General features: G+C 38.0%; 4 protein-coding genes across 5 annotated transcripts; 1 reads left to right on the top strand and 3 right to left on the bottom strand.

Moving 5' to 3' along the window:
* The first annotated feature begins 1,509 nt into the window (after positions 1–1,509).
* LOC113697599 (zinc finger CCCH domain-containing protein 14-like) lies at positions 1,510–6,341 on the top strand. 2 transcript variants are annotated; one of them, XM_072055381.1, is made up of 4 exons: positions 1,510–1,701; positions 1,806–1,962; positions 3,070–3,130; positions 5,438–6,341. In XM_072055381.1, exons 2-4 carry the CDS (start codon positions 1,890–1,892, stop codon positions 6,177–6,179), a joined length of 876 nt encoding a protein of 291 aa, XP_071911482.1. In that variant the 5' UTR covers positions 1,510–1,701; positions 1,806–1,889; the 3' UTR covers positions 6,180–6,341. The 2 variants fall into 2 exon arrangements, with proteins under 2 accessions (XP_071911482.1, XP_071911483.1); XM_072055382.1 differs by lacking the exon at positions 1,510–1,701 and having other exon boundaries at positions 1,746–1,962.
* A 3,381-nt stretch (positions 6,342–9,722) lies between these two features.
* Positions 9,723–12,101, bottom strand: LOC113696426 (uncharacterized). The gene has a single exon (XM_072056028.1). The coding sequence runs from the start codon at positions 12,099–12,101 to the stop codon at positions 9,723–9,725; it is 2,379 nt and encodes a 792-aa protein (XP_071912129.1).
* A 1,383-nt stretch (positions 12,102–13,484) lies between these two features.
* Positions 13,485–14,601, bottom strand: LOC113695699 (11 kDa late embryogenesis abundant protein-like). Its single transcript, XM_027214837.2, has 2 exons — positions 14,398–14,601; positions 13,485–14,104 (listed from the first exon to the last, which is right to left on the bottom strand). Exons 1-2 carry the CDS (start codon positions 14,482–14,484, stop codon positions 13,739–13,741), a joined length of 453 nt encoding a protein of 150 aa, XP_027070638.2. The 5' UTR covers positions 14,485–14,601; the 3' UTR covers positions 13,485–13,738.
* A 2,997-nt stretch (positions 14,602–17,598) lies between these two features.
* Positions 17,599–18,576, bottom strand: LOC113695700 (18 kDa seed maturation protein-like). Its single transcript, XM_027214838.2, has 2 exons — positions 18,382–18,576; positions 17,599–18,214 (listed from the first exon to the last, which is right to left on the bottom strand). The coding sequence occupies exons 1-2, from the start codon at positions 18,466–18,468 to the stop codon at positions 17,843–17,845; spliced, it is 459 nt and encodes a 152-aa protein (XP_027070639.2). The 5' UTR covers positions 18,469–18,576; the 3' UTR covers positions 17,599–17,842.
* Between the last annotated feature and the right edge of the window lie 2,896 nt (positions 18,577–21,472).

The following is a 21,472-nucleotide window of genomic DNA, read 5'->3' as shown; positions in this document are numbered from 1 at the left end:
GAACTTGTCACACCCATTTGACACATATAAGTGTCTTTTTTAAAACTAAACATACATAGAATAATGATTAGATACTTTTGCGTAATCCGGTAAATCAGTACTAGTGGAGAGTGTCGAAAATTTAAACACTTTGCCTAGTCATATATCCATCCTATTTTAGTATTTTAAAAACGGTTAATTACATCTATCTCTCTCTTGCTTTGATCAAACTACAAGAAGACCCCCTAAAGTTCAAAAAATAACAATCGCTTTCCTTTGACTATGAATAAATATAACAAATTACCACTTCTTGTTAGTTTACTAACATTTGTTTATCCTAATCAAACCAAATAATAACAAAAAGTAAAAAATTACCCCTTCAAACCAAAAAATTACTGAAGTGTCCAAAATAAAAACAAGGCCATCAAAATGAAATTAAGGGAGTAGTGCATTTAGTAGGTCATAATGATTGTCAATTCACTTAATTTCCTAATAATAAAAGTTAATTATATCCTTCAATTAGAAAGTGAACTATAATTTAAAATTGATGGAAAAGGAAAACAACAAGCATCTTTAAGGTTGTGTTTGGATTACACGTTATTTCCATCTCATCTACACACACTAACTTGCTTGCATCATCGACACATTTTTCAATCACCTTTAAGACCAACAGTTGAATTTCTCACCTTATGATTGTCTTAAAATTTGAAAGTGTTAATCACTTACTTTTTTTGTTATACTTTTCCTTTGTTTATTTTTTCTGTCCAAATTTAATTTGATATAAATACTTGATAATGTTTAGAATTAAATGTCTTATTTATTTTCAATTTTCGAGTAAAAGACAATGAACATGAGTGAAAAACTAATAAATTTTTAAACCTTGGTATATATATATATATTTAATTTCACTTAAACAGTACGTTTAGGCGAAATCAAATAAAGATATATTACATGTTATTCAAGTAAAATTAAATTGATATATATATATGAATTTTAAAAAAAGTTATTTGTACGCATGATCAATGGGGGATGAAAAAATTTATTTTGTAAAATATGAAAGATAAATAAATTCATTTTGTGAAATGCGAGGGACAAAATAATTCATTTTGTGAAACATGAGGGACTATGGATCGGATTATGTAAACTTTAACTTGATAATTTTATCCTTAAAAAATGATCACGTGCAATGGATTCCGATAAAAAACTAGTCAAAAATCTAGATAAGGATCAAATTTGACCAATATGAATTTATAAGAGAGGTAAAAATATACTTTTAAAAATGAGAGACTAAAAAAATTATTTTACAAAATATGAAAAATATTTTAAAAAATTTTTCCTATTTCAAATAATACTCTATCCAAACAAACTCACTCGGCTCCTAGTACCAGCGTTTACTCACTTAATATCAAGTGCATTTAAGTAGACGTGATGATTGTTAACTCACTTAATTTCCTAATAATAACCAATCCATGGTACATGAGAGCAGCGCCACTAGTACAGCAGTACTAGCGTCTTTTCCTAATAATAATTACTGTATAAGAGAAGGACTACTGGTACTAGTGTTTAAATATCTCATCTTCTGGAAATCGTTTATTTCTTTTGCTTTGCGTACTACTTCTCCGAGGAGGCAGCCCTCTTTCTTTCCCCGCCTCAAATCCTCTCTCTCTCTCGCGCTCTCTCCCTCCCCTGTAGAGCCTCTGCAAAAACCCATGGACAGTTAGGGTTAGGGTTTTGCAATTATTCTTTTTCTTTTTTTTTTTCTACCTGCTCTGCCTTCTTAGCTTAGGAGATTTACTTCAATTTTCTTCCTGTTTTGTTTTTTTTAGGAGTTTTGTTAGAGTTTTAGTTACTTGAAGGTTCGTTGCTGTCTTTGCTGATTTAACACTCTCTGGATCTGAGTTTGGGGAGCTATGGATATTCGGAAGAGAAACAGGACAGACTCCAATCTCAACGCCAATGGCGGCTTCAAGAAATCTAAGCCAGGTTGAATTTCTCTACAATTTTTACTTTTATGCTGTTTTTCTTTTATTGAATTGTATCTGGCTGTTTGCTTCTTTTTTTTTTTTTTTTAACTTTTAATGACTAAAATTGCTTTCTTGGTTGATATTGCATTCATGATTTATTGGATTTTCAGTTTGTTTTTGTTTTGGTTTTGGCTCTTATATATGTTAGAATTGTGCTGATTCATGAAGATGTGCCTGATTTAGGACACTTAAAGTTGCTTTATATCCTAAAATCTTTAAAATTTTCACTCATATCGTTGTAAAATTTACACTTTGCTCTCAAGCCTTTAAGAAAAATGATAGGCTGCCCTTACTCTTGCCCCCGAGATCTCAACTTCTCGTTCCAGACTCCAAAGTACGAGTTGCTTTCTTCTTTTTTGCCTTTTTGTCAATTATACAAATTTTTTTTGTACCAGTGTGTGTGTGTGTGTGTGTGTTTTTTTTTTTTTTTTTGGTGTATTATACTTGTGTTGTGTGTGTCCTGTGAAGCAAGAGTAAATTACCTGTTGGATCCTTGGTGTGTCTTGCTTATTACTTGTCCTGCACTGGGTTTCAGAAGATAAGAACGGTCCTTTTTGGTAAAATGGGAAGAAAATGGAGACTGTAAAATTTGTCACGTTGGAACTTTTGGTTAAAATATGGATATATCTTTAAAGACTGGAGAATTGACCTGTTGTGCACATCTGTGTCTGAGCACTTTTATTGTTGTACATTTCTGTTGTCAGGAGTTTGTTGTCTTTCCTTTTTAGTTGGTGGATTTTAATAGTGATCCTTGTTGTTTAGCAAATATGTCAACAGTCCGTTACTAAGAAAAATGTAGGTGTAATCTATTGAAAATGAAGAGTACAAAAGCTTTGCTTGCACATAGCTTGAACTCGCAATAGTATATAAAATTTTTTTAGCTCTACGAGTACTATTTTTGCTGGTCAGAAGCTTATAACAATCTGTTGCCGGTAAGAAGGTCGTAATAGTTGTACTTTTCTTTTTGTTGGTAACAAGCTGATATCATATTTGTTAGATGATACATAATCAATTTCAAGAATCGATTAAATTCTAACTGGAAAAAAGTAATTAATGTTTGCAACAGAAATGGACTCCTTATCAAGTGGTATAGGAAGCAAATCGAAGCCTTGCACGAAGTTTTTCAGGTTCAAATCTTTACTTGCCCAATATAAATACTTTCAACTTGTAAATTTTCTGTCAACAGTTAATAGCCATAAATTTAATACCTACTCTTGATATTGCAAGTATTAAAAACTATTAGATGTGCTGGCAGAGTGGTGAATTTTGTACAAAATGTATTGGCTTATTGATCTTGGTATTGGTATTCTCTTTGGCTCTTTGTAAACTGTCAATCAAATTTCAGAGGAGAAGATGCTGTATTAGCAATTAACGGTGAGGTGAATCATTTGCCTGCTGATGTTGAACATTTTTGTGGGCAATTAGGTGGCAGATGAAATCAGCGCTATATAAGAAGTTTTTGGGTGAAGTACAATAAAAACCAGTGCTTATGCGAGCAAAATAATATTATCTAGAATATTTCCTAGGCCTAATAATCCTTCCTAATGGAGATCATAATAGCAGCAGTGGTTTCAATGTTTTTGGTTCTTGCATCGTGAAGGTACAATACAATTATATAATATTTATGTGCTATTTTCAATGTTGTTGGCTCTCTGATCAGTAAATAAAGTTGAACACAACCGTTGCAATATTGTATTAATCTTTATACAGTTCTATTATATTTAAGTACTATTTTTTATGTGACTATCAAACAATTTACTGTTTGTGGTTGAAAGCAGCCCCCGCCTGATATAGGATTTGTTGCTTCAGTGTGTGCAACATCTTTTCAACACATGGCCTGAAAATCCTGAAAAGCTTGGGGGTCATTGAACATGTTACATTATGTTCCTTTTATTCCTGTTTGATAGCTGCTAGCTTGAGTTTTACAAGTTTTTGAGATTAAATTAAAGTTTGGTTGGCCATCAGTTGTTTATATTGAACGACTTTTAGAGTCATCTAGAGTATTTCTTTTGGATATATTTTAATTCTTTAACTTTGAAACAGTATGTTTTCAACAAGTCTGCTTTTGATTATATAAATGTGGTTAAAGTTGCCAATTTGTATGGGTTTGTGGTGGTTCTATAACAAACATAACACAGAGAGTTTGCAAGCACATTATGATCTTACCATTGGCTAGCAGCCCTGTAGGCAATCACGTGGTCCTAGGCGTATCATATACAGTCTTACGGTCATCAGGGCTCAAATAGATGTTAAATTTACATTTGAGAATCTATACCATTGGAAGATATTTTCCATAAATTAATCTGCGAAACAAATGTAAAGTATTGTACACAGGGCTATCTATTTTCCCCCTTTGACCTTTTTTCAGAACATTGTTTTTGTAAGTAGTAAAATTTACACTGGTTTTTCCTGGTACAGATCTCGGGTCAAAGGAAAAGGTTTATGATGTTTTTCTGCTTATTGAATGTTAGTTGATATTAACATTGAATGTTGCAGACACATTTTTGCAGAACAATCATTTCACTTGTGTAGAGATGTAAAATATTTCAAATTTTTGTCTGAAAGTGAGGCCTAATTAATTACTCTCGGTTCTTGTCCGCCATTTAATTGTCTTGACGAGCAGCGACTAGTCATGGAAAATGCTTCACGTGAAACAGAAAAACTTGGATATTGATGATGATGCCTTTAGTGTATCTTGTGTAGTGGCTTTTTTTATTGTTTAGCCTGTGGTCTTGATTCTGGAATGTTTTACTCATCAATAACAAACATTTAGCACCATTAACAAGTCTCTGAAGGCTTCTCTAGTGCTTCATTTCAAACATCAGCGTTAATAGAAATAAAGAAATTCATAGGCCTTGAGTATAATCATGTTTCTCTGCTGTATTGGGAATTTTACAGATTTTAATCAACCTGAATGGCAAACTTTGTCAATCCTCTTTTCCATATGACCATCCCCATTCTTTGTATGGTGAGATGGGTTTTGCGGGCGAGTGGCAGGGGAAGACTTCTTTTGAATTCTTGACCTCTGTACTCTCAGGACTAAGACGTAACTATACATATTTTTATGTTTGTCAATCATGATTCTTGGTTTTCATGTCAAATTGTAAATAAAGTGAATACCATCTTTCTGTCTGTTTTTTCCTTTATGGATTGCTGCCCTTTCAATTTTAAACTTTTCTGGGTTACCAAATGTATGGCATCTTTTAATTGTGTCCATTTCAGCATCTATATTCCTGTTTAAGTATAAAATGGCTCTGTAAAGTCAACTTGGTGACTACGAGATCGAATTTTCTTTCAACAATATCTTAGTTTTTCAAACATAATCTATTTCCAAGGAAAATGCTGCCTGACTTATTCTGGTAATATTTCAGATTTAGACTCTTGTGAGATTTGGCAAAAGTTTGATCTGAGTGTTGGATTGTGTTTCTTTGTAGCACTGCTGGCTGCCCATTTGGGGAGAGTTGCCATTTCCTTCACCATGTACCTGGTGGCTATAATGCTGTTGCCCAGATGATGAATCTGCCTCCTGCCCCAGGCCCACGAGGTGCAGCAGCGCCGACATCTGTACCAAATGGTGCTGTTTCAGCAACAGTTAAAACCAAAATTTGCAATAAATATAATACTGCCGAAGGATGCAAGTTTGGTGATAAGTGTCATTTTGCTCACGGTGATTGGGAGCTTGGCAAGCCTATTGCGCCATCACCACCTCACACAATGAGTGCAATTCCTGGACGATTTGGTGGCCGCATGGAGCCAGTTGTACCTGGACCTGCTGCTAGTTTTGGTGCTTCAGCGACAGCCAAAATTAGTGTGGAAGCTTCCCTAGCAGGAGCCATCATTGGGAAGAGTGGGGTGAACTCCAAGCAGATTTGTCGTCAGACAGGTGTTAAGTTAGCTATTCGAGAGCACGAGAGTAATCCAAATCTGAGGAACATTGAGCTCGAAGGTACATTTGAACAAATCCAGCAAGCAAGTGCAATGGTAAGAGAGCTTATTGCCAGCCTTGGACCAGTAGGTGGCCCAGGAAGGGCACCTGCGATTCCTGGAGGCCCTGCCCCTCCAGGGAGCAACTACAAGACCAAACTGTGTGAGAATTTTGCGAAAGGTTCCTGCACCTTTGCGGAGAGGTGTCATTTTGCACATGGAGCAGCTGAGTTGCGCAAATCTGGAGTTTGAGAATTTTTCATTCAGTCTAGTTGATATCCTTTCTCCTGAGTTTGAGTTGTTCCTATGTAGCATCTTCCTAGTTTTGCGAGCTAAACCAATATGGGTTAAACAACAAATTTTCTCAGCAGTTTTTCTCCTAGGAATTTGAGCTATCTGGTTTTCGATACTTTAGTTACTATTGTTTTACATATCTGATAGATACTATTGAAAGTAGCGAAGGCCGCCAACTAATTATTTTACTATATCTGTTTTTCTTTTCTTTTTTTTTTTTTGTTTTTGTTTAACGGTAACAATTTACATTATTTCTATTCCTGTACGATGGGAAAGGGAGAGCCAATTGGACTTGTTAGCGATTGGCGTGTGAACTTTAGATAGTGCGCCCTATGGTCTCTTGAAGTGTATAGCCCTTGGTGGTGTCGTATTTGGGCTTGAGAGGTTGCACTTTTACAAAGCTCATGCCTTTGAGCGTGACGTGTTAGCCCAGACACCTGATTTCATGGGTTCGGCCCCTAAAATGGGCGTGTTGCCCATTTAAGTAACCAGCTTGTAGAAATTTGTCGTTGGCCTTGTTTTCGTTCCTTTTTTGCTCCTTCCCTCATCTCTGCTATCCTCTCTGTTTTCTTTACTGCGTGGCTAGTCTTTTTTTTGTTTTCCCCCTGCAATAACAAATATCTAACATATTCCTACTCTTACATTATTGGACTAGTCTAAAAAAAATTTGTATGGAAGTTGGAGGGTGAATTTAGTTAAGTGCACTGTTGTACTCTATGAATTTTTTAAGAACAAGAAATTGTGTGATGCACTAGATGGGATTTTAATCCCCGACCTAGTGCACCGGAGAGCTCTTAAAGGGACTCTCCTTAATCATTGGATCAAGACCAATGATTTCGCGATGTGGCTAATTAGCTAGAGTCTAATATAAAGGTAGGGACCCTTTTAGTAAAGCAGAACGTCAGGGTCGCAAGACAATTTCTGGAATTGGAACTGAGTATAGAGAACGGGAAAGAAAAGAAGAACAAGAAAGAATCAGAAAAGATGAGAGGGAGGGAAAGGGAGAGAGAGAGAGCTAACAGAGAGGAAAGAGAAAATGATTCTGGCATTTATTCTCATAACCGTATTACAAATGCAGAGGGACTATTTATTCAATTGATCCCAACAGAATTTAGCGCTCATTACATCCACCGCCCTTCCTTAAGTAGAATGGCATCGTATTATCACTGATTGGTTAAACGCAAAGGTTGCTACACTAAACGACCCTGTGGTACTTTATTTGGTCCTGACAGTCCCACCTTCTTAACAAAAAGCTTGTCCTCAAGCTTGGAAGTCTGGGAACTGGCTATCTATGAAGCTTCTATCCTCCCACGATGATTCCGACTCTGGTAAATTGTTCCATTTTACCAAGTATTGGACGACTGGTTTAGCAGCTCTCATTATTGCCCTTCTCTAGAGAACCTTCTCTGGCCTCAATAGGCATTGGTCTGTCATATCTAATTCCGGCAGGTTGGACTCCACACTCTGTGCAAGTCCTACCTTCTTCTTGAGTAAGGAGACGTGAAATACTGGATGAATCCTGGCCCCCTCGGGTAATTTGAGTTTGTAGGCTACTGCTCCCACCTTTGCACTAATCTGGAAGGGTCCAAAATATTTGGCAGATAGTTTTAAGCTTCTACGAATAGCAACCGACTGTTGCCTATAAGGTTGTAACTTGAGAAATACCCAATCCCCTTCCTGGAACTCTCTCTCTGAACGATGTTTGTCAGCGAAAACCTTCATGCAATTTTGAGCTTTGGCCAAGTTCTCTTTGATGAGAGATATGACCTGAAGCCTTGACTGGACCATACTGCTGGCAGCAGGTATGATGCTATCATGGAAGGGTCCCAAGGGTATATGAGTAGGTTTATATCCATACAATGCCTCAAAAGGTGTTAGCTGCAAGCTGGTGTGAAAGTTAGAATTGTACCATAATTCAGCTGTAGGTAGCCAGCTGCTCCAGTGGGAAGGGTGGTTACTGCACATACATCTGAGGTAGTTTTCCAAGCACTGATTGACCCTTTCAGTTTGTCCGTCTGATTGGGGATGATATGCTGAACTATAGTGCAAATTCACTCCCAATAAACGAAATAATTCCTGCCAGAAGTTACTAAGAAAAATCCTGTCCCTATCAGATATGATTGTTTCTGGTAGACCATGTAGCCTGTATACATTATCCAGAAAAATCTGAGCCACCTGCTGTGCAGAATAAGGATGAGTGAGTTTGATAAAGTGACTGAACTTAGTGAATCGATCCACCACTACCAGTATGGTATCAAATCCATGAGATAGTGGTAGTTGCTCAATGAAGTCCATGGTAAGGTGTGACCAGGCTTGTTGAGGCACTGGAATAGGCTGCAGTAGACCAGGATAAGGGACATTTTCGTGCTTGTTCCTCTGGCAAACATCACAGGATCTGACATATTGGATAACATCCCTTTTTAACCCAAGCCAATGGAACAAAGCCTGTATTCTGTGCAGACATCCCCTCTGTCCTGAGTGACCCCAATTGCTGAGTCATGCAAGAGCCTGATCAGCCTGACCCTGATGTCATTGGCTGAGCCTGACCCTGATGTCATTGGCTGAGCCTACATACAGTTTCCCTTTGAACTTGAGTACCCCTCCTTCCACCTGATAATCTAGATCTGCTTGGGGGTCCAGTAGTATCTCAGCTAACTTCTGCTGAACCACTGTATCCCCAGTATAACTTTCTAGCACCTCCTGCATCCACCTAGGTTGAACTGTGGAGATGGCACATACCTGGTGCTCAGCTTGTTCACTGCCCGTGTCAATTCCCTCCAATCTCCTTCTGGACAAGGCATCAGCTACCCCATTTTCTGAGCCTCTCTTGTACTGTATTTCATAATCCAATCCAAGTAGTTTGGTTAGCCATTTGTGTTGCAGAGGATGAGTAAGTCTTTGCTCTAACAGATGTTTAAGGGCTTGGTGGTTAGTCTTGATGATAAAGTGGTGGCCAACTAAATAATGCTTCCATTTGCTCACAATCAATACTAATGCAAAAAGCTCATTCTCATAGACTGACAGCTCTAAATTCTGAGCTGATAAAGCTTTGCTAAGGAAAGCCAAGGGATGTCCCTGTTGCATCAGTACTGCCCCAATGCCAACCCCACAGGCATCAGTCTCGATCACAAAAGGAAGATCAAAGTTTGGCATACTCAACACTGGAGCTGTGGTCATGGCTCTTTTTAAATCTTCAAAAGCCAACTGAGCATTGTGATTCCATGTAAACCCCTCTTTCTTAAGCAGGAGTGTCAGTGGCTTACTGATCACCCCATACCCCCTTATGAACCTTCTGTAGTACCCAGTTAATCCCAGAAAACCCCTCAATTCCTTTACTGTTTTAGGAACAGGCCATGACTTGATGCATTCTATCTTGGTAGAGTCCATGCTCACCCCTGCTTCAGATATTATATGCCCCAGGTATTCAATTGAAGATTGAGCAAACGAACACTTTGACCTTTTGCAGTATAACTGATTTTCTGCTAATACAGTGAGTACAGTTTACAGGTGCTGTGCATGCGACTCCAAGGTTGGACTGTACACCAGAATGTCATCGAAGAATACTAAAACGAACTTCCTCAGATATAGCTGAAAAATCCTGTTCATCAATGCCTGGAATGTGGCTGGAGCGTTTGTCAATCCAAAAGGCATTACTAAGAATTCAAAGTGGCCATGGTGTGTCTGGAAAGCAGTTTTGGGAATGTCAACTGCCTTAACTCTTAGCTGATGGTAGCCAGCTCTGAGATCGAGTTTAGACATATATTTCGTGCCATGCAACTCATCTAACAACTCATCTATATTGGGGATAGAAAATTTGTCTTTTACAGTTAATTCATTCAGTTTCCTATAGTCTATACAGAGCCTCCAAGAATTATCCTTCTTTTTTACTAACAATACTGGAGAAGCAAAAGGACTAGTGCTGTGCATAATAATTCCATTAGTGAGCATCTCAGCAACCTGTTTTTCAATTTCTGCTTTGTGAGAGTGGGGGTACCTGTATGGCTTGAGTTTAAAAGGCTCAGCACCTGGTTTGAGGTTGATCTGATGATCCAGCTCCCTCTCTGGGGGTAAGCCTTTAGGAGTGGAAAACACCTCCGAATGCTGTTGCAGGATTCTTCCTATGGAGTCTGGAAGCTGATCCTCTGATCCCTTTGTTGCTTCTGTCTCCAGTGCTACACAGCTTGTTTGCTTCTCCTGTATGAACGTTCTGAGGTCCTTGCCCCTCACTAGCCTCATTGCAGGCTGATTCACCAACCCTTGCAAGTGCAGCAAACTCTCCTTATCACTAAGTGCAATGCTGAGGGAATGGAAATCAAAAGTAATGGGACTGAATTGGCACATCCAATCCACTCCTAGTATTATATCCCATCCCCCTAACTCCATTATTTTCAGATCAAATTGGAATCGATAGTCTTGTATCACCCAGCTTACATTGGGACTAATGACACCATTAGTGATGTCAGTCCCATCTGCTAAGGTCACAGTGAAAGGGCTGATTGAGTGGTATGGCAATTGCAACAGGTTGACAACTCTATGGTGGATAAAACTGTCAGAGCTTCCTGTGTCCACCAAGATCTTGACTGGAAATCCCCCTAAATTTCCCATCAGCAGGATAGACTTCCTTTTTATGGCTCCAGACAATGCATTGAGGGATACTTCTGCTAATTCCCCCACCCTTCCAGTGAGTTCATCTTGCTCTCCTTCAGCATCCTCAAATTCAACCTCCTCCTCCTCCTCTTCAGTGTTCACACAATTCAGATTTCCTTTCTTGCACTGGTGTCCTACTCCAAATTTTTCCCCACATCTGTAGCACAAGCCATGCTTACGTCTATACTGCATCTCCTCAGCTGTTATCTTACTGAGGTCTCTATGGATTGCATCAGTTTTCCTTGGGGCAGGGATGATAGCTGGTAACCTGTATGAGTGTTGGCGAGCCTGGTCCTGTGTGGAATTCTTGTACATTCCAAATCTTGGTTCTACTGTCCCCCTCCCTGTGGCCTTACTTTGTTTGCTCTGGATTTCCAGTGAGCATTCTTGCAGCTCTGCCACTTCAAAAACCTTCATTAGTGTCTGCGGTTTGAACATCTTCATCATAGGCTTAATCTCGTCTTTGAGTCCACTAATAAAACTGGAAACAAAGTAAGACTCATCCAATCTAGGATTTCTGGTCAGCATTAGTGTTTTCAATTCCTCAAATTTCTCCTCATAATCTTCAATAGTGCCTTTCTGATGTAACTTATTAAACTCCTCCACTATGTCACGTGAGTTTCTTCCAGAAAATCTCTCACACAAGAGTTCACTAAATTCTCCCCAGGACAGTCCAGGTTTCACAAGTTTTACCCCTTGGAACCAATTGTCAGCCTTCCCTTCCAAAAACATTTCTGCCACATCTACTTTCTGACATTCTGCTATCTGATAATTCAGGAAGTATTTTTGACATTTTCTCACCCACTCCCTAGGGTTCCCAGAGCTAAACATTGGCAACTCCATACGAGGCATATTAGGAAAGAACTGCCTACCTCTCATCTCAGGTTGACTCCCTGGCCCTTCGTTTGAAGGTGTCAACCGTAGATGCAATGGAGGTGTCGGTAAGATTGGTTCAGTTCCTCCTCCATCCCCGTCAGAAATGCCTTTCTCCTTCATCAGCAGCTTCATCATCGTACTGAACCTCTGCTCCATCTTAATGAATTTCTGGTCCAGATTCCCCACCATTGCTTCCAATTTCGCATTATTCTGATCCATGTCGGTATGAAGCTTCTGCTGCAGCTCCTCCATACTTGAATTCTGCATTGTTGCCACAGATTCCATCAATTCCTGCAGCTTACTATCCTGTTTCTTGAGTTGATCTTCCAGACTCCTAAATCGAGTGCTCTCTGCCATATTAGATATCTTCGCGGCCAAGGATCGACCGCTCTGATACCAAATGTCAGGGTCGCAAGACAATTTCTGGAATTGGAACTGAGTATAGAGAACGGGAAAGAAAAGAAGAACAAGAAAGAATCAGAAAAGATGAGAGGGAGGGAAAGGGAGAGAGAGAGCTAACAGAAAGGAAAGAGAAAATGATTCTGGCATTTATTCTCATAACCGTATTACAAATGCAGAGGGACTATTTATGCAATTGATCCCAACAGAATTTAGCGCTCATTACATCCACCGCCCTTCCTTAAGTAGAACGGCATCGTATTATCACTGATTGGTTAAACGCAAAGGTTGCTACACTAAACGACCCCGTGGTACTTTATTTGGTCCTGACACAGAATTTAAAAACATCTGGTGGCAGTTTTAAATAAGTAATAGTTGACAACAAGTCATCTTTCGGAATTTTTTTTCCCAGATAAAACATGGGTCCGAATCAAATGCGAATGGTCATTGCAGTCTGCCTTCTTGGCCAAACTTGATTTTTTAACCTTTACTAGTGTTTTTGGATATTAGTTTTTTTCTTTTTTTTTTCTTTTAATTTGAGTGGATTCGATTTCGATCATCAGTCTGCCTTCTTGGCCAAACTTGATTTTTTAACCTTTACTAGTGTTTTTGGATATTAGTTTTTTTCTTTTTTTTTTCTTTTAATTTGAGTGGATTCGATTTCGATCATCATCATGATCCTTCGAAATCATAAATTACTTATAAAAATTATTACAAATCGCTTACAAACACAAACTGCAACGAAATTCAAATACACGATTTTTTGTAAAGAAATTATCAATCCTTGTCAATTGAGTCAATTTATGAGCCAATTTATGTTAACGTGTGAATATTAGCTGATCGTGGAGTCCAGTGATATTCTTCACTTCCCGAAAAAGAGAATAAATTCTTTTTTCTAGCCTACAATTTTACCCCATGGTATATAGTACATCTGGATATGCTGAAAGGGTTGCCAAGCTGAAGATGGAGTGCGCAAACTAATTTTGATTAATGCTTGAGGGTCTGTTTTTTATTTCCTTCCGGTGAAGTAAATCTCGATTAGTTGATCACAAAAGGCATGGAGTGGAGGCATCTTCTTCCGGTGATAATTTTCTCCTTTTAACTCGTTGGTCACGTATATTGAAAATAAGGCACTATCCAAAAAGCTGATATAGTTTTTTTTTTTTTTTTTTTTTTTGGGCGGGGGTAACTAAAGACATTGATGAAGAATTCATGATGCATTCGATCAAATGAAAGAGTCTTTATTGAAACTCTCTATTCTATCAAAAAAGGACTAATAGAAATTCTTATGTCTCAAATCTATCCATGTTGAGGAGAAACTTAACATGGGATGAAAACGAATTACCACGAACATGTAATATCCTCACTTATTACTAAAATTTCCACTCCACGAAAGTCACTAATAGTAATAAACAACTTTTACATAGATGCTAGAAGTGAACCTACGAATGACATTATCGAAAAAGCAAGCTTGTAAATCCTAAGTAACCTAAGATCAGAAATAGTCGAATACAACAAGTGGACCGTCCAACTTAAAAAGGGTTCCAAGTCCTTATTCAAAGCAAGATTTAAAAGGTCCAATTATCTAATCTAGTCTAAGTATAAGAACCACCAATGTTAGTAGCCGCACCAACATGGGTGTTATGGGCAGCATTAGTCCTGCCAGTCCCAGTGGCCGTCCCAATGGGGTGGGACTCAACCACGCCTTCGGTAACTTGTCCGGTGGGCTGTCCGGTGCCATGGCCGGGCAAGGCCGACTGCTGATGAGTCCCGGTAGGATGTCCTGGTGCACCCGTGGTGGAATAGGTGTGCGGCTGGCCAGTGTTTTTGGTTGCATTCCTAGCCGCAGCGTTATGCTCCTGAGCCGCACGCTTGTCAAATTCAGCCTGATTCACCTTCTGTTCCTTCCTCTCTGTCGCCATCTCTTTCTCAGTTGGATTATTTGCAGCGGCACGATCAACCTGCTCAGACAATTTAGTTGCAATACATGTGCTTCATCCCGTTTTCAGAAATTAGCAGAGAAAGGCGTGACACAGGGATTTTATGATCATGCTTAATAGTTTTGGCGTAAAATTGGCATTCAAGAACTAGTAGATGCATGGAGCCAAGAAAATGGTTCGGCATAAGGATTTGGAGTGCACTTTTCCAGACATGTTTCAAGTCTTAAAAAAATTGCGATATTGTTCAGTAAATTGCATGTCAAAATTGAAAATTAATGCTAGGGAAAGGGATAAATAAGTGCAGTATATATAACCTTCTCTTGCATGGTGGCCTTGGTTTTCTCCATTCCGGACTTGGCTGAGGCGGCAACATTGGCTGCTTTCTCCTTGATGGCCTGCATTTTCCACTCTCTCTTTTGCTCTGAAATCTAACTTGGTAGTGTTAATTTGCAAGAAGTTATCTAAGAGAAACTTTGTAACTGTTTGATTGATGATTTGATTCTTGAACAAGGTCCGAGAAAGCGGTTAAATAGATTGTGGAAAGTATGGAGATAAAGACAAGTGTTACTCAAACAAGAGGAACACTTGACTCCAGTTTTCGTGGGGTTTCAAACACGTCCACAAGGTGGCATCCTCTATTATACGTGGACTGCTGAGCGGCCACCGAGGGCAGTTTACCAATCCGCGTAAAGAAAGATAAGGCTTTGTCGGGAATTTTCCCCGAGAAGACAGGGCCACGCCACGTAGCAATAGGATTATGGCATTGCTAATTTTTATTTTTTAGGGCTCCATTGATTTTGAAATGCAGTCACGGTTTGCCTCCCCTAGGGTTGCTAGAAACCCTAGAGATTCAAGGCGCTCCTGAGTTATTCGTGAGCACCTCGATCGAGCTCGGTCAAAATCAAATTTGAGTGCTAGAGATTCAAGGTGCTTGTGAGTTATTTGCAAGTAACTTGGTCGAGTTCAATTAAAATCGAATTCGAATCGAGTTTTAGCAGTTCGTTTTTGAATTTGAATCAAGTATAGACCTTAGAAAATGAGGTTCAAGTATTTGACAAACTTATTTGAATAATTAAATTTTTAATTGAAAACAAATATATATGTGAAATTATACTTATAAGTATGAAAATTATGAAATTTATCACAAAAAAATTGAGTTCACGTATGACATGACTCGTAAGGATTCTCAAGCTTATTCAAATTGAGCTCGAGTTTGTAAACTACTTGCTCAGCTGAGTTCAAGTTTAAGAATCTTTACTTAAACTCGAGTTCGAATAGAATTGCAATGATTGAGTTCGAGATCAAACATGATACTATTCGAACTTGAATCGACTCAAATGCACCCCTAAGCTCTATCATCAAGGAGTGAAATATACTTAAGACCACATCTTTAAGTTAAAGAAAATGGGTAGTAAATAGCTCAACAGTTTCCAACCTCTAGAGTCTAGGCATTTAGTTTCTTTGAAGTTGGGTGTGGTTTATCACTCATTCATTTAGAAATTTCGAGTAAATGATTATTTATATTAACAAAAATGTATTTCGAGGAGTTGAGGATGAAAAGGTTATAAATTTTTGGGTTAATTCCACTTTGTCCCCCCAAACTTTGGACGATTATCCACTTAAGTCCCTAAATTTCAAAATGGGACACGTAAGTCCCTAAACTTATAAATACCTCCCACTTAAGGAAAATTGTTAACAAATCCTGAATGCCGTTGGTAGTCGAAGTGTCCCATTTTATAAGGGTTTAGGGTTTTAAGTGTCCAATTTTATAAGTTCAGGGACTTAGGTGGGAGGTATTTATAAGTTTAGGGACTTAAGTGTCCAATTTTGAAGTTTAGGGACTTAAGTGGATAATCGTCCAAAGTTTGGGGGGACAAAGTGGAATTAACCCTAAATTTTTATCAAAACAGAAAGGCTAATCGTGAGCAATTGTAAATGATTTTGTATTTTTTTTTAAAAAAAGTAAAATAATACTTTAACTTCGACTCTTCGAGTAAACTTCGAGTATGTCCTAATGTTCTTTTTATATTATGTCCTTATATTAATTCTACTAGTTACGTAAATATTAATATGTCCTAATATTTTAAATAAAAAAAGAGCACGTACAAAATTTTAGCGTTGTTTTTTCTATGACTCCCCCACTGTCCCCTCCCCGGCCCACCCCACCGGTTCTAAACAAACGAAGCAGGCAGGGAACCCACCATGTCAGGGAAAATCTTAATTAGGGTGAAAACGAACCAAAAAAGCACACTATAATCACTTATTGCCGTACTTATCAAACATGACCCGGGAAGAACTCAAACAAACATACTGGCGGGATTAATGGTTGAGTCAGTAAGTCATTAAAATATAATGTTTATAAATGCTGATAATATATTTGTTATCTCTTAGTATATGTAAGGTGTGTTTAAACATTAATTATTGTACTTAAAAAGATATATTATGAGAATATAAATATTGATAGAGCACTCAATTTCATTTTTTACTATACTTTACGAATACAGACTCGTAGGCAAAGACAAATCAAATTTATTTTATTTACTAATACAACAAAATTTTAAACTAGAAATTATATCTAGTTATCGAGACACAATCGACGCGTGTGCAACATGACAGAAAGTAATATAGTATTAATTAATTGATCGACGCGTGTGCAACATGACAGAAAGTAATATCTCCCGTGTGCAACACGACAGAAAGTAATATAGTATTAATTAATCGATGCGCGTGCAACACGACAAAAAGTAATATTAACTAAATTGAATGCATTATAAAGATACACGCAGTATGTGTGTGTGTCCGGAATACATATAAAAACGAATTGTATGGCATGGGAATATATACAACAATTGTGCTAACAAAATATTAATGCCATTAAAAATGTATATATGTGTGGAAACCCTCCATATTGGTGTTTACTATCTATGAGCTAATACTTGCTGGAGACATCTCGTTGGTAAGCATCAAAGTCGAGCAATAATGATGGAATGGGAACTTCTCAGTTTGAAAGTTCTAGCGATTAATTTTACATAAGAAAGTAAATAAATATAGTTAAAGCAACATTTGGTCAACATGTAAAAGTCTAAATTAGTGGTAAAATTAGAGAAGGATATCCAAATTTGAAACCTTGATAAAAGTGTGTTTAAGCAAACCACCGCCGGGTTCCCTCATAATTAAACCAGTTGGTTAAATGAATTTGACCAAGTAAACTGCTCAAAGCAGATTCAAAAAGCGGGCTGGCCTGGGGGCGGTCCACCCGACGAGCGGTTCAACCTCCGAGCCAATTACTGTGCTTATAACCAAAATTTCATGTTCAATAATTAAGCACTTCACAACACTACAATGGAATGAATGGCAGACAAATGCTTGTTCAAGAGGTGAACTCAGGATTTATCTTATCATGTGGTCTGAAGAAGTTGGAAATTAAGATAGTTCTACTCTGGCCTGAAATTCTTGCTGGCCCGGAAACTACGTACTGCTTGGGAAAATACCAAATATTCATGTCATGTGTGATCTGACATAAAAATAGATTTCATTGCTTTCGAAAAAATTAACATTTGAATTCCTCGAAACAACACCATAAATCTATCAACATGTGCAAGTTAAAGGTTTTAAAGAACCTCCAATGTTATTCCCTTATTCCAAACCCTGGCTAATTCTGTATAATACAACCCTAGTTATAAGAGGATCACCCCTTAACGTACTACTAAACAAAGTATTGGCTCAAACTGAAACATGCGTCATAAACACTCAGACTAGCTAATGTGTAGCACCAGGTCCATAACCAGTCCTAGCTCCTCCGCCAACCCCGGGGTCTTGAACTCCCGGTCTGTCCACATCCACCCGGTCAGGATCAAGAACACCGGTCCTTCCACTCCCCGTGTTCACTCCTGCAGGATACTGCGACCCAACAACTCCACTAGTCACGCTAGTTGGATAATCCTCCCTAACCGGCCCTTGAGCCGAGTAACCAGCGTGGCCGAGCGGATCACCCGCCGTGTGGAGGTTGTGGTCGCCTCTCCTGGCAGCTTTGCGCATCCGTCCCTTCTCACACTCTGCTTCAAAGAACTTTTCCTCTTTCTTCCGCTCAGCCATCTCCTTTTTCACTGGATCAGTAGTCATCTTTTCAGCCTGCATATATACGTACCCAAAAACAACAAAAATATATCAATACTGACACACTCTACCAGCAATCTTGGGTTGAATTGGTAAATTCATTGGTTTAAACAAAGTCGTTTTGAACCAAAATCGAACTTTTCAGCCTCCTAGGTCGTGCTAAACAAGTTAAAACAACTTACCTTTTCTTGTAAAGCGGCCTTGGTCTTATCCATACCGGACTTTGCCGAAGCAGCTACGTCGGCTGATGTTTCCTTTGCTTTCTGCATTTTTCTCTCTGTGGCAAAGATTAATTATGGCTTATTTCTGTACCAAATCCCTTGCCTATAACTAAACGAGCATATATCCCTTGACCATACCATGCTCAAGTGACCAACTTCACATGGTTTTATAGTATGTGCATGGGCGTGGAGAGGATAGGAAATGGGAGGGGGTGACACGTTGTCGTGGGAATACACGTGGAGATTGAAGGGACAACTTAGGTGTGGAGATTTGACGCTTGTCGAGGGAAGTGGATAAGAATAGAAGTTTGGAGATGATGACTGAGGAGAGGGAGAGGAGGATCTTTAACTTGCTTCTGTGCTGCTACATTTCGTACGTGGAGCCCTGCAATGGCTTCAAAATTGTTGTCTCAAACTATGTGCTACGCGTTGTGTTCAGTGATAAATTAAATAGGGAAATGATTCTCCATACGACTGAATTATCTTGTTAGGATTGCAAATAAATCAAATCCTTGGGAGTTGATTTGATCAAATCGAGTTATTGAACTTGAAATGAGCAAAGAAAAACTCGCCAGCCAACTCTCTTTTTCTAATTTTTATTTTAATAATAAAATTATATATGTGACTCTAATATTTGTTTTATTTATTAAGAAAATGACTATTTTATATATTTTTAAAAAATAATTATTTTTTATTTTTTAAAATTCTACTAGATTCGAATTTGAAATCAAATTCAAATTTAAGTTTTACAATTAAAAATTCTTTGAGTTTAAGTTCGAATTTGAACTTAATAAAATCGAATCGAGCTCGACTCATTATGTCAAAATTCGATTCGATTTGATTCGTTTGCAATTTTAAGTCGGATAGACTCATCCGAACTTATGTGACTTAGCTAAAAGACTAACATATCCAGTCTTTGCGTTCTCTTCATCTTCCTCGTTATTTTCAGCCTCCACCATTGCACCAAACTCTGTCTCTCCACATTTGTCTAACAACCCACAAGGCTGCAACAACTCGCCTCTCCCACATGCTCAAAACGCTCAACCACTAGCCCTGCATTCCCTAAATCCCAATTTTAACTGCTGCCTTTCCTCAAAACACAGCCGAAACCCACTTTAATTTCTTCTGTCGCCAAGAAAATAAATTAGGAAAACATTGCTTGGCTTGTATTATTATCATTTATCGGAGGAATTATACTTTTGTAATATAAAGAAATATCTATGCTATACACAAAGGTGGAGGGAGATTTTGGTGTCAACAAAATTTTGTCACTTTACGTTTTTCCTAAATGACCTTTACTAACAACCTAATATAATCAACCACCAATTATGGTTAATTATGAACTATTTCTGAATAACTATCTATTTATACATTTTGTTATGGTGAATTTTTTAATATCTATTGTCAAAATATAAAACAAATTCTTCTGGAAATGATATTAATTTGCTCAAAAAAAATTTTAATAGTATTTTCCTATTAGTTGCTCACACATTGGCATGTGCCCTAAATACTAGTCTCAATTAAACATGTCAATTTTGAATAGAACAATTCCTACTTTCTTGTAATGCTACGAGGAAACCACCAGCCTTTGGGTTGGTGGCTACCACCAACTCTTGCCTCCCATCAATTGTCACAATATGTGACTTCTTTTTAAAAAAATCAAGATGGGTGTGTAGTGTATTTGTTTGGTCCGATGGTAATTCAGTTCCCATCGGCTTCTTATAGACCTAGTTGGGCCTCCCTTTTAGGTTAGAATAGAGTAGGATTATATAGATAAAATGATGGGCCTCCTCTTTAGGTTATGATAGAGTAGAATTATATAGATAAAGTGACGATTAACAAAAAAAAAATAATACTACGAGGACGGCGAAGTGAAACTGATTTGGAGCCAACAGTGTTGAGTGGTTGCACTGTTGAAATACGTGTTCAATTGTTTGCCGTGCTTGAAGTCTTCAAACAGGTTTAAGATAGCATCACAGACAGAGGGGAAGTAGTCTTCATTTATTCCTCTTACCTAATCTTGGACTTTAATTAATCTCAACTACACGAAAAGAGAGAGGTAGTTGGCAATGGGATTCCTATTGTGATTGAATTGAAATGGAATTAATGCAAAATTAGGTAAAAGGAATAAATGAAGGACTACTTCATTTATAGACCTGCGTACTAACTTGTCCATCTGCGTACCTAAGTATTGGGTAAAAGGGACTCGGGGGCACGGACGGTTGCACCTGCAACCGTCCCAGGCGGTTTTCGTTATTATCAACTACGCGTAACTTTCTTTGTATATCGTGTAATTTTTTTTGCACATCACGTAACTTTAGAGCAAATTTTTGTGGAACCCACACATGTCGTGAAAATCGAGTTACAACTTGTAATCTCAGCTGCACAAAATTTTGAGACCAAATCCTGGCCATTAACCGCTCAGGTGCAACCGTCCCTGCCCCATTTCCATCGTGTGGCCATCTGAGCCCAATCGTGATTCTTGCTTTACAAAGGGCATCCCTGAACATGTGCACTGAACAAGCTTGAATTTGAGTTTTACAGAATCTTCTATCTGAGAGTCTGAGACACCACCACCAACTGATAGTTGTATTGTATATGCCAAAACGCTTTCTTGTTTGTTAAGAGCACTTAAAAGTTGGGTATGCATTTGTTTGTTAAAGTTCCCTATTCACAAATTTTACGTAAAAAATAATTTATACCCTTTTTCTTAACATGTGTTTAGAAACATGAATTTCAGTTTTGCAAGAATCTATCTGAAACGCACTTATGTGATGGTAGTGTATATGTCAAAGATCTTTTTTTGTTTGTTGGAGCACCATTTGGTTTGCTAAAGTGCATTTTTCATAAATTGTACATACATAAATTGTATCCTTTTTCTCAAGAGTTTATCCTTTCCTTTTCTTTTCTTTTTTTTTTCTAGTATAAATATTACACTGTTAATTGCCAAGCCTCACAACTGATAGGCTGACTATTAGTACTTCCGCAAGGCAACTACTTTGTTTTGTCTTTGAGTTTTGCAAACGATTGATTAGTTTTGGCATCAAGACCA

This window comes from Coffea arabica, chromosome 6e (genome assembly GCF_036785885.1).
Source record: "Coffea arabica cultivar ET-39 chromosome 6e, Coffea Arabica ET-39 HiFi, whole genome shotgun sequence".
Lineage (NCBI taxonomy): Eukaryota > Viridiplantae > Streptophyta > Magnoliopsida > Gentianales > Rubiaceae > Coffea > Coffea arabica.
Note: the sequence above shows the minus strand (reverse complement) of the source record. Positions and strands in the feature narration are given on the sequence as shown.

Coding starts and splice junctions, on each gene's coding strand:
- LOC113697599 (XM_072055381.1), top strand. CDS start 1,890: ATGGATATTCGGAAGAGAAACAGGACAGACTCCAATCTCAACGCCAAT. Junction 1,963..3,069: donor CTTCAAGAAATCTAAGCCAG/GTTGAATTTCTC, acceptor TGTTTGCAACAG/AAATGGACTCCTTATCAAGT. Junction 3,131..5,437: donor CCTTGCACGAAGTTTTTCAG/GTTCAAATCTTT, acceptor GTTTCTTTGTAG/CACTGCTGGCTGCCCATTTG.
- LOC113695700 (XM_027214838.2), bottom strand. CDS start 18,468: ATGCAGAAAGCAAAGGAAACATCAGCCGACGTAGCTGCTTCGGCAAAG. Junction 18,215..18,381: donor AGGCCGCTTTACAAGAAAAG/GTAAGTTGTTTT, acceptor GTATATATGCAG/GCTGAAAAGATGACTACTGA.
- LOC113695699 (XM_027214837.2), bottom strand. CDS start 14,484: ATGCAGGCCATCAAGGAGAAAGCAGCCAATGTTGCCGCCTCAGCCAAG. Junction 14,105..14,397: donor AGGCCACCATGCAAGAGAAG/GTTATATATACT, acceptor TTGTCTGAGCAG/GTTGATCGTGCCGCTGCAAA.
- LOC113696426 (XM_072056028.1), bottom strand. CDS start 12,101: ATGGCAGAGAGCACTCGATTTAGGAGTCTGGAAGATCAACTCAAGAAA.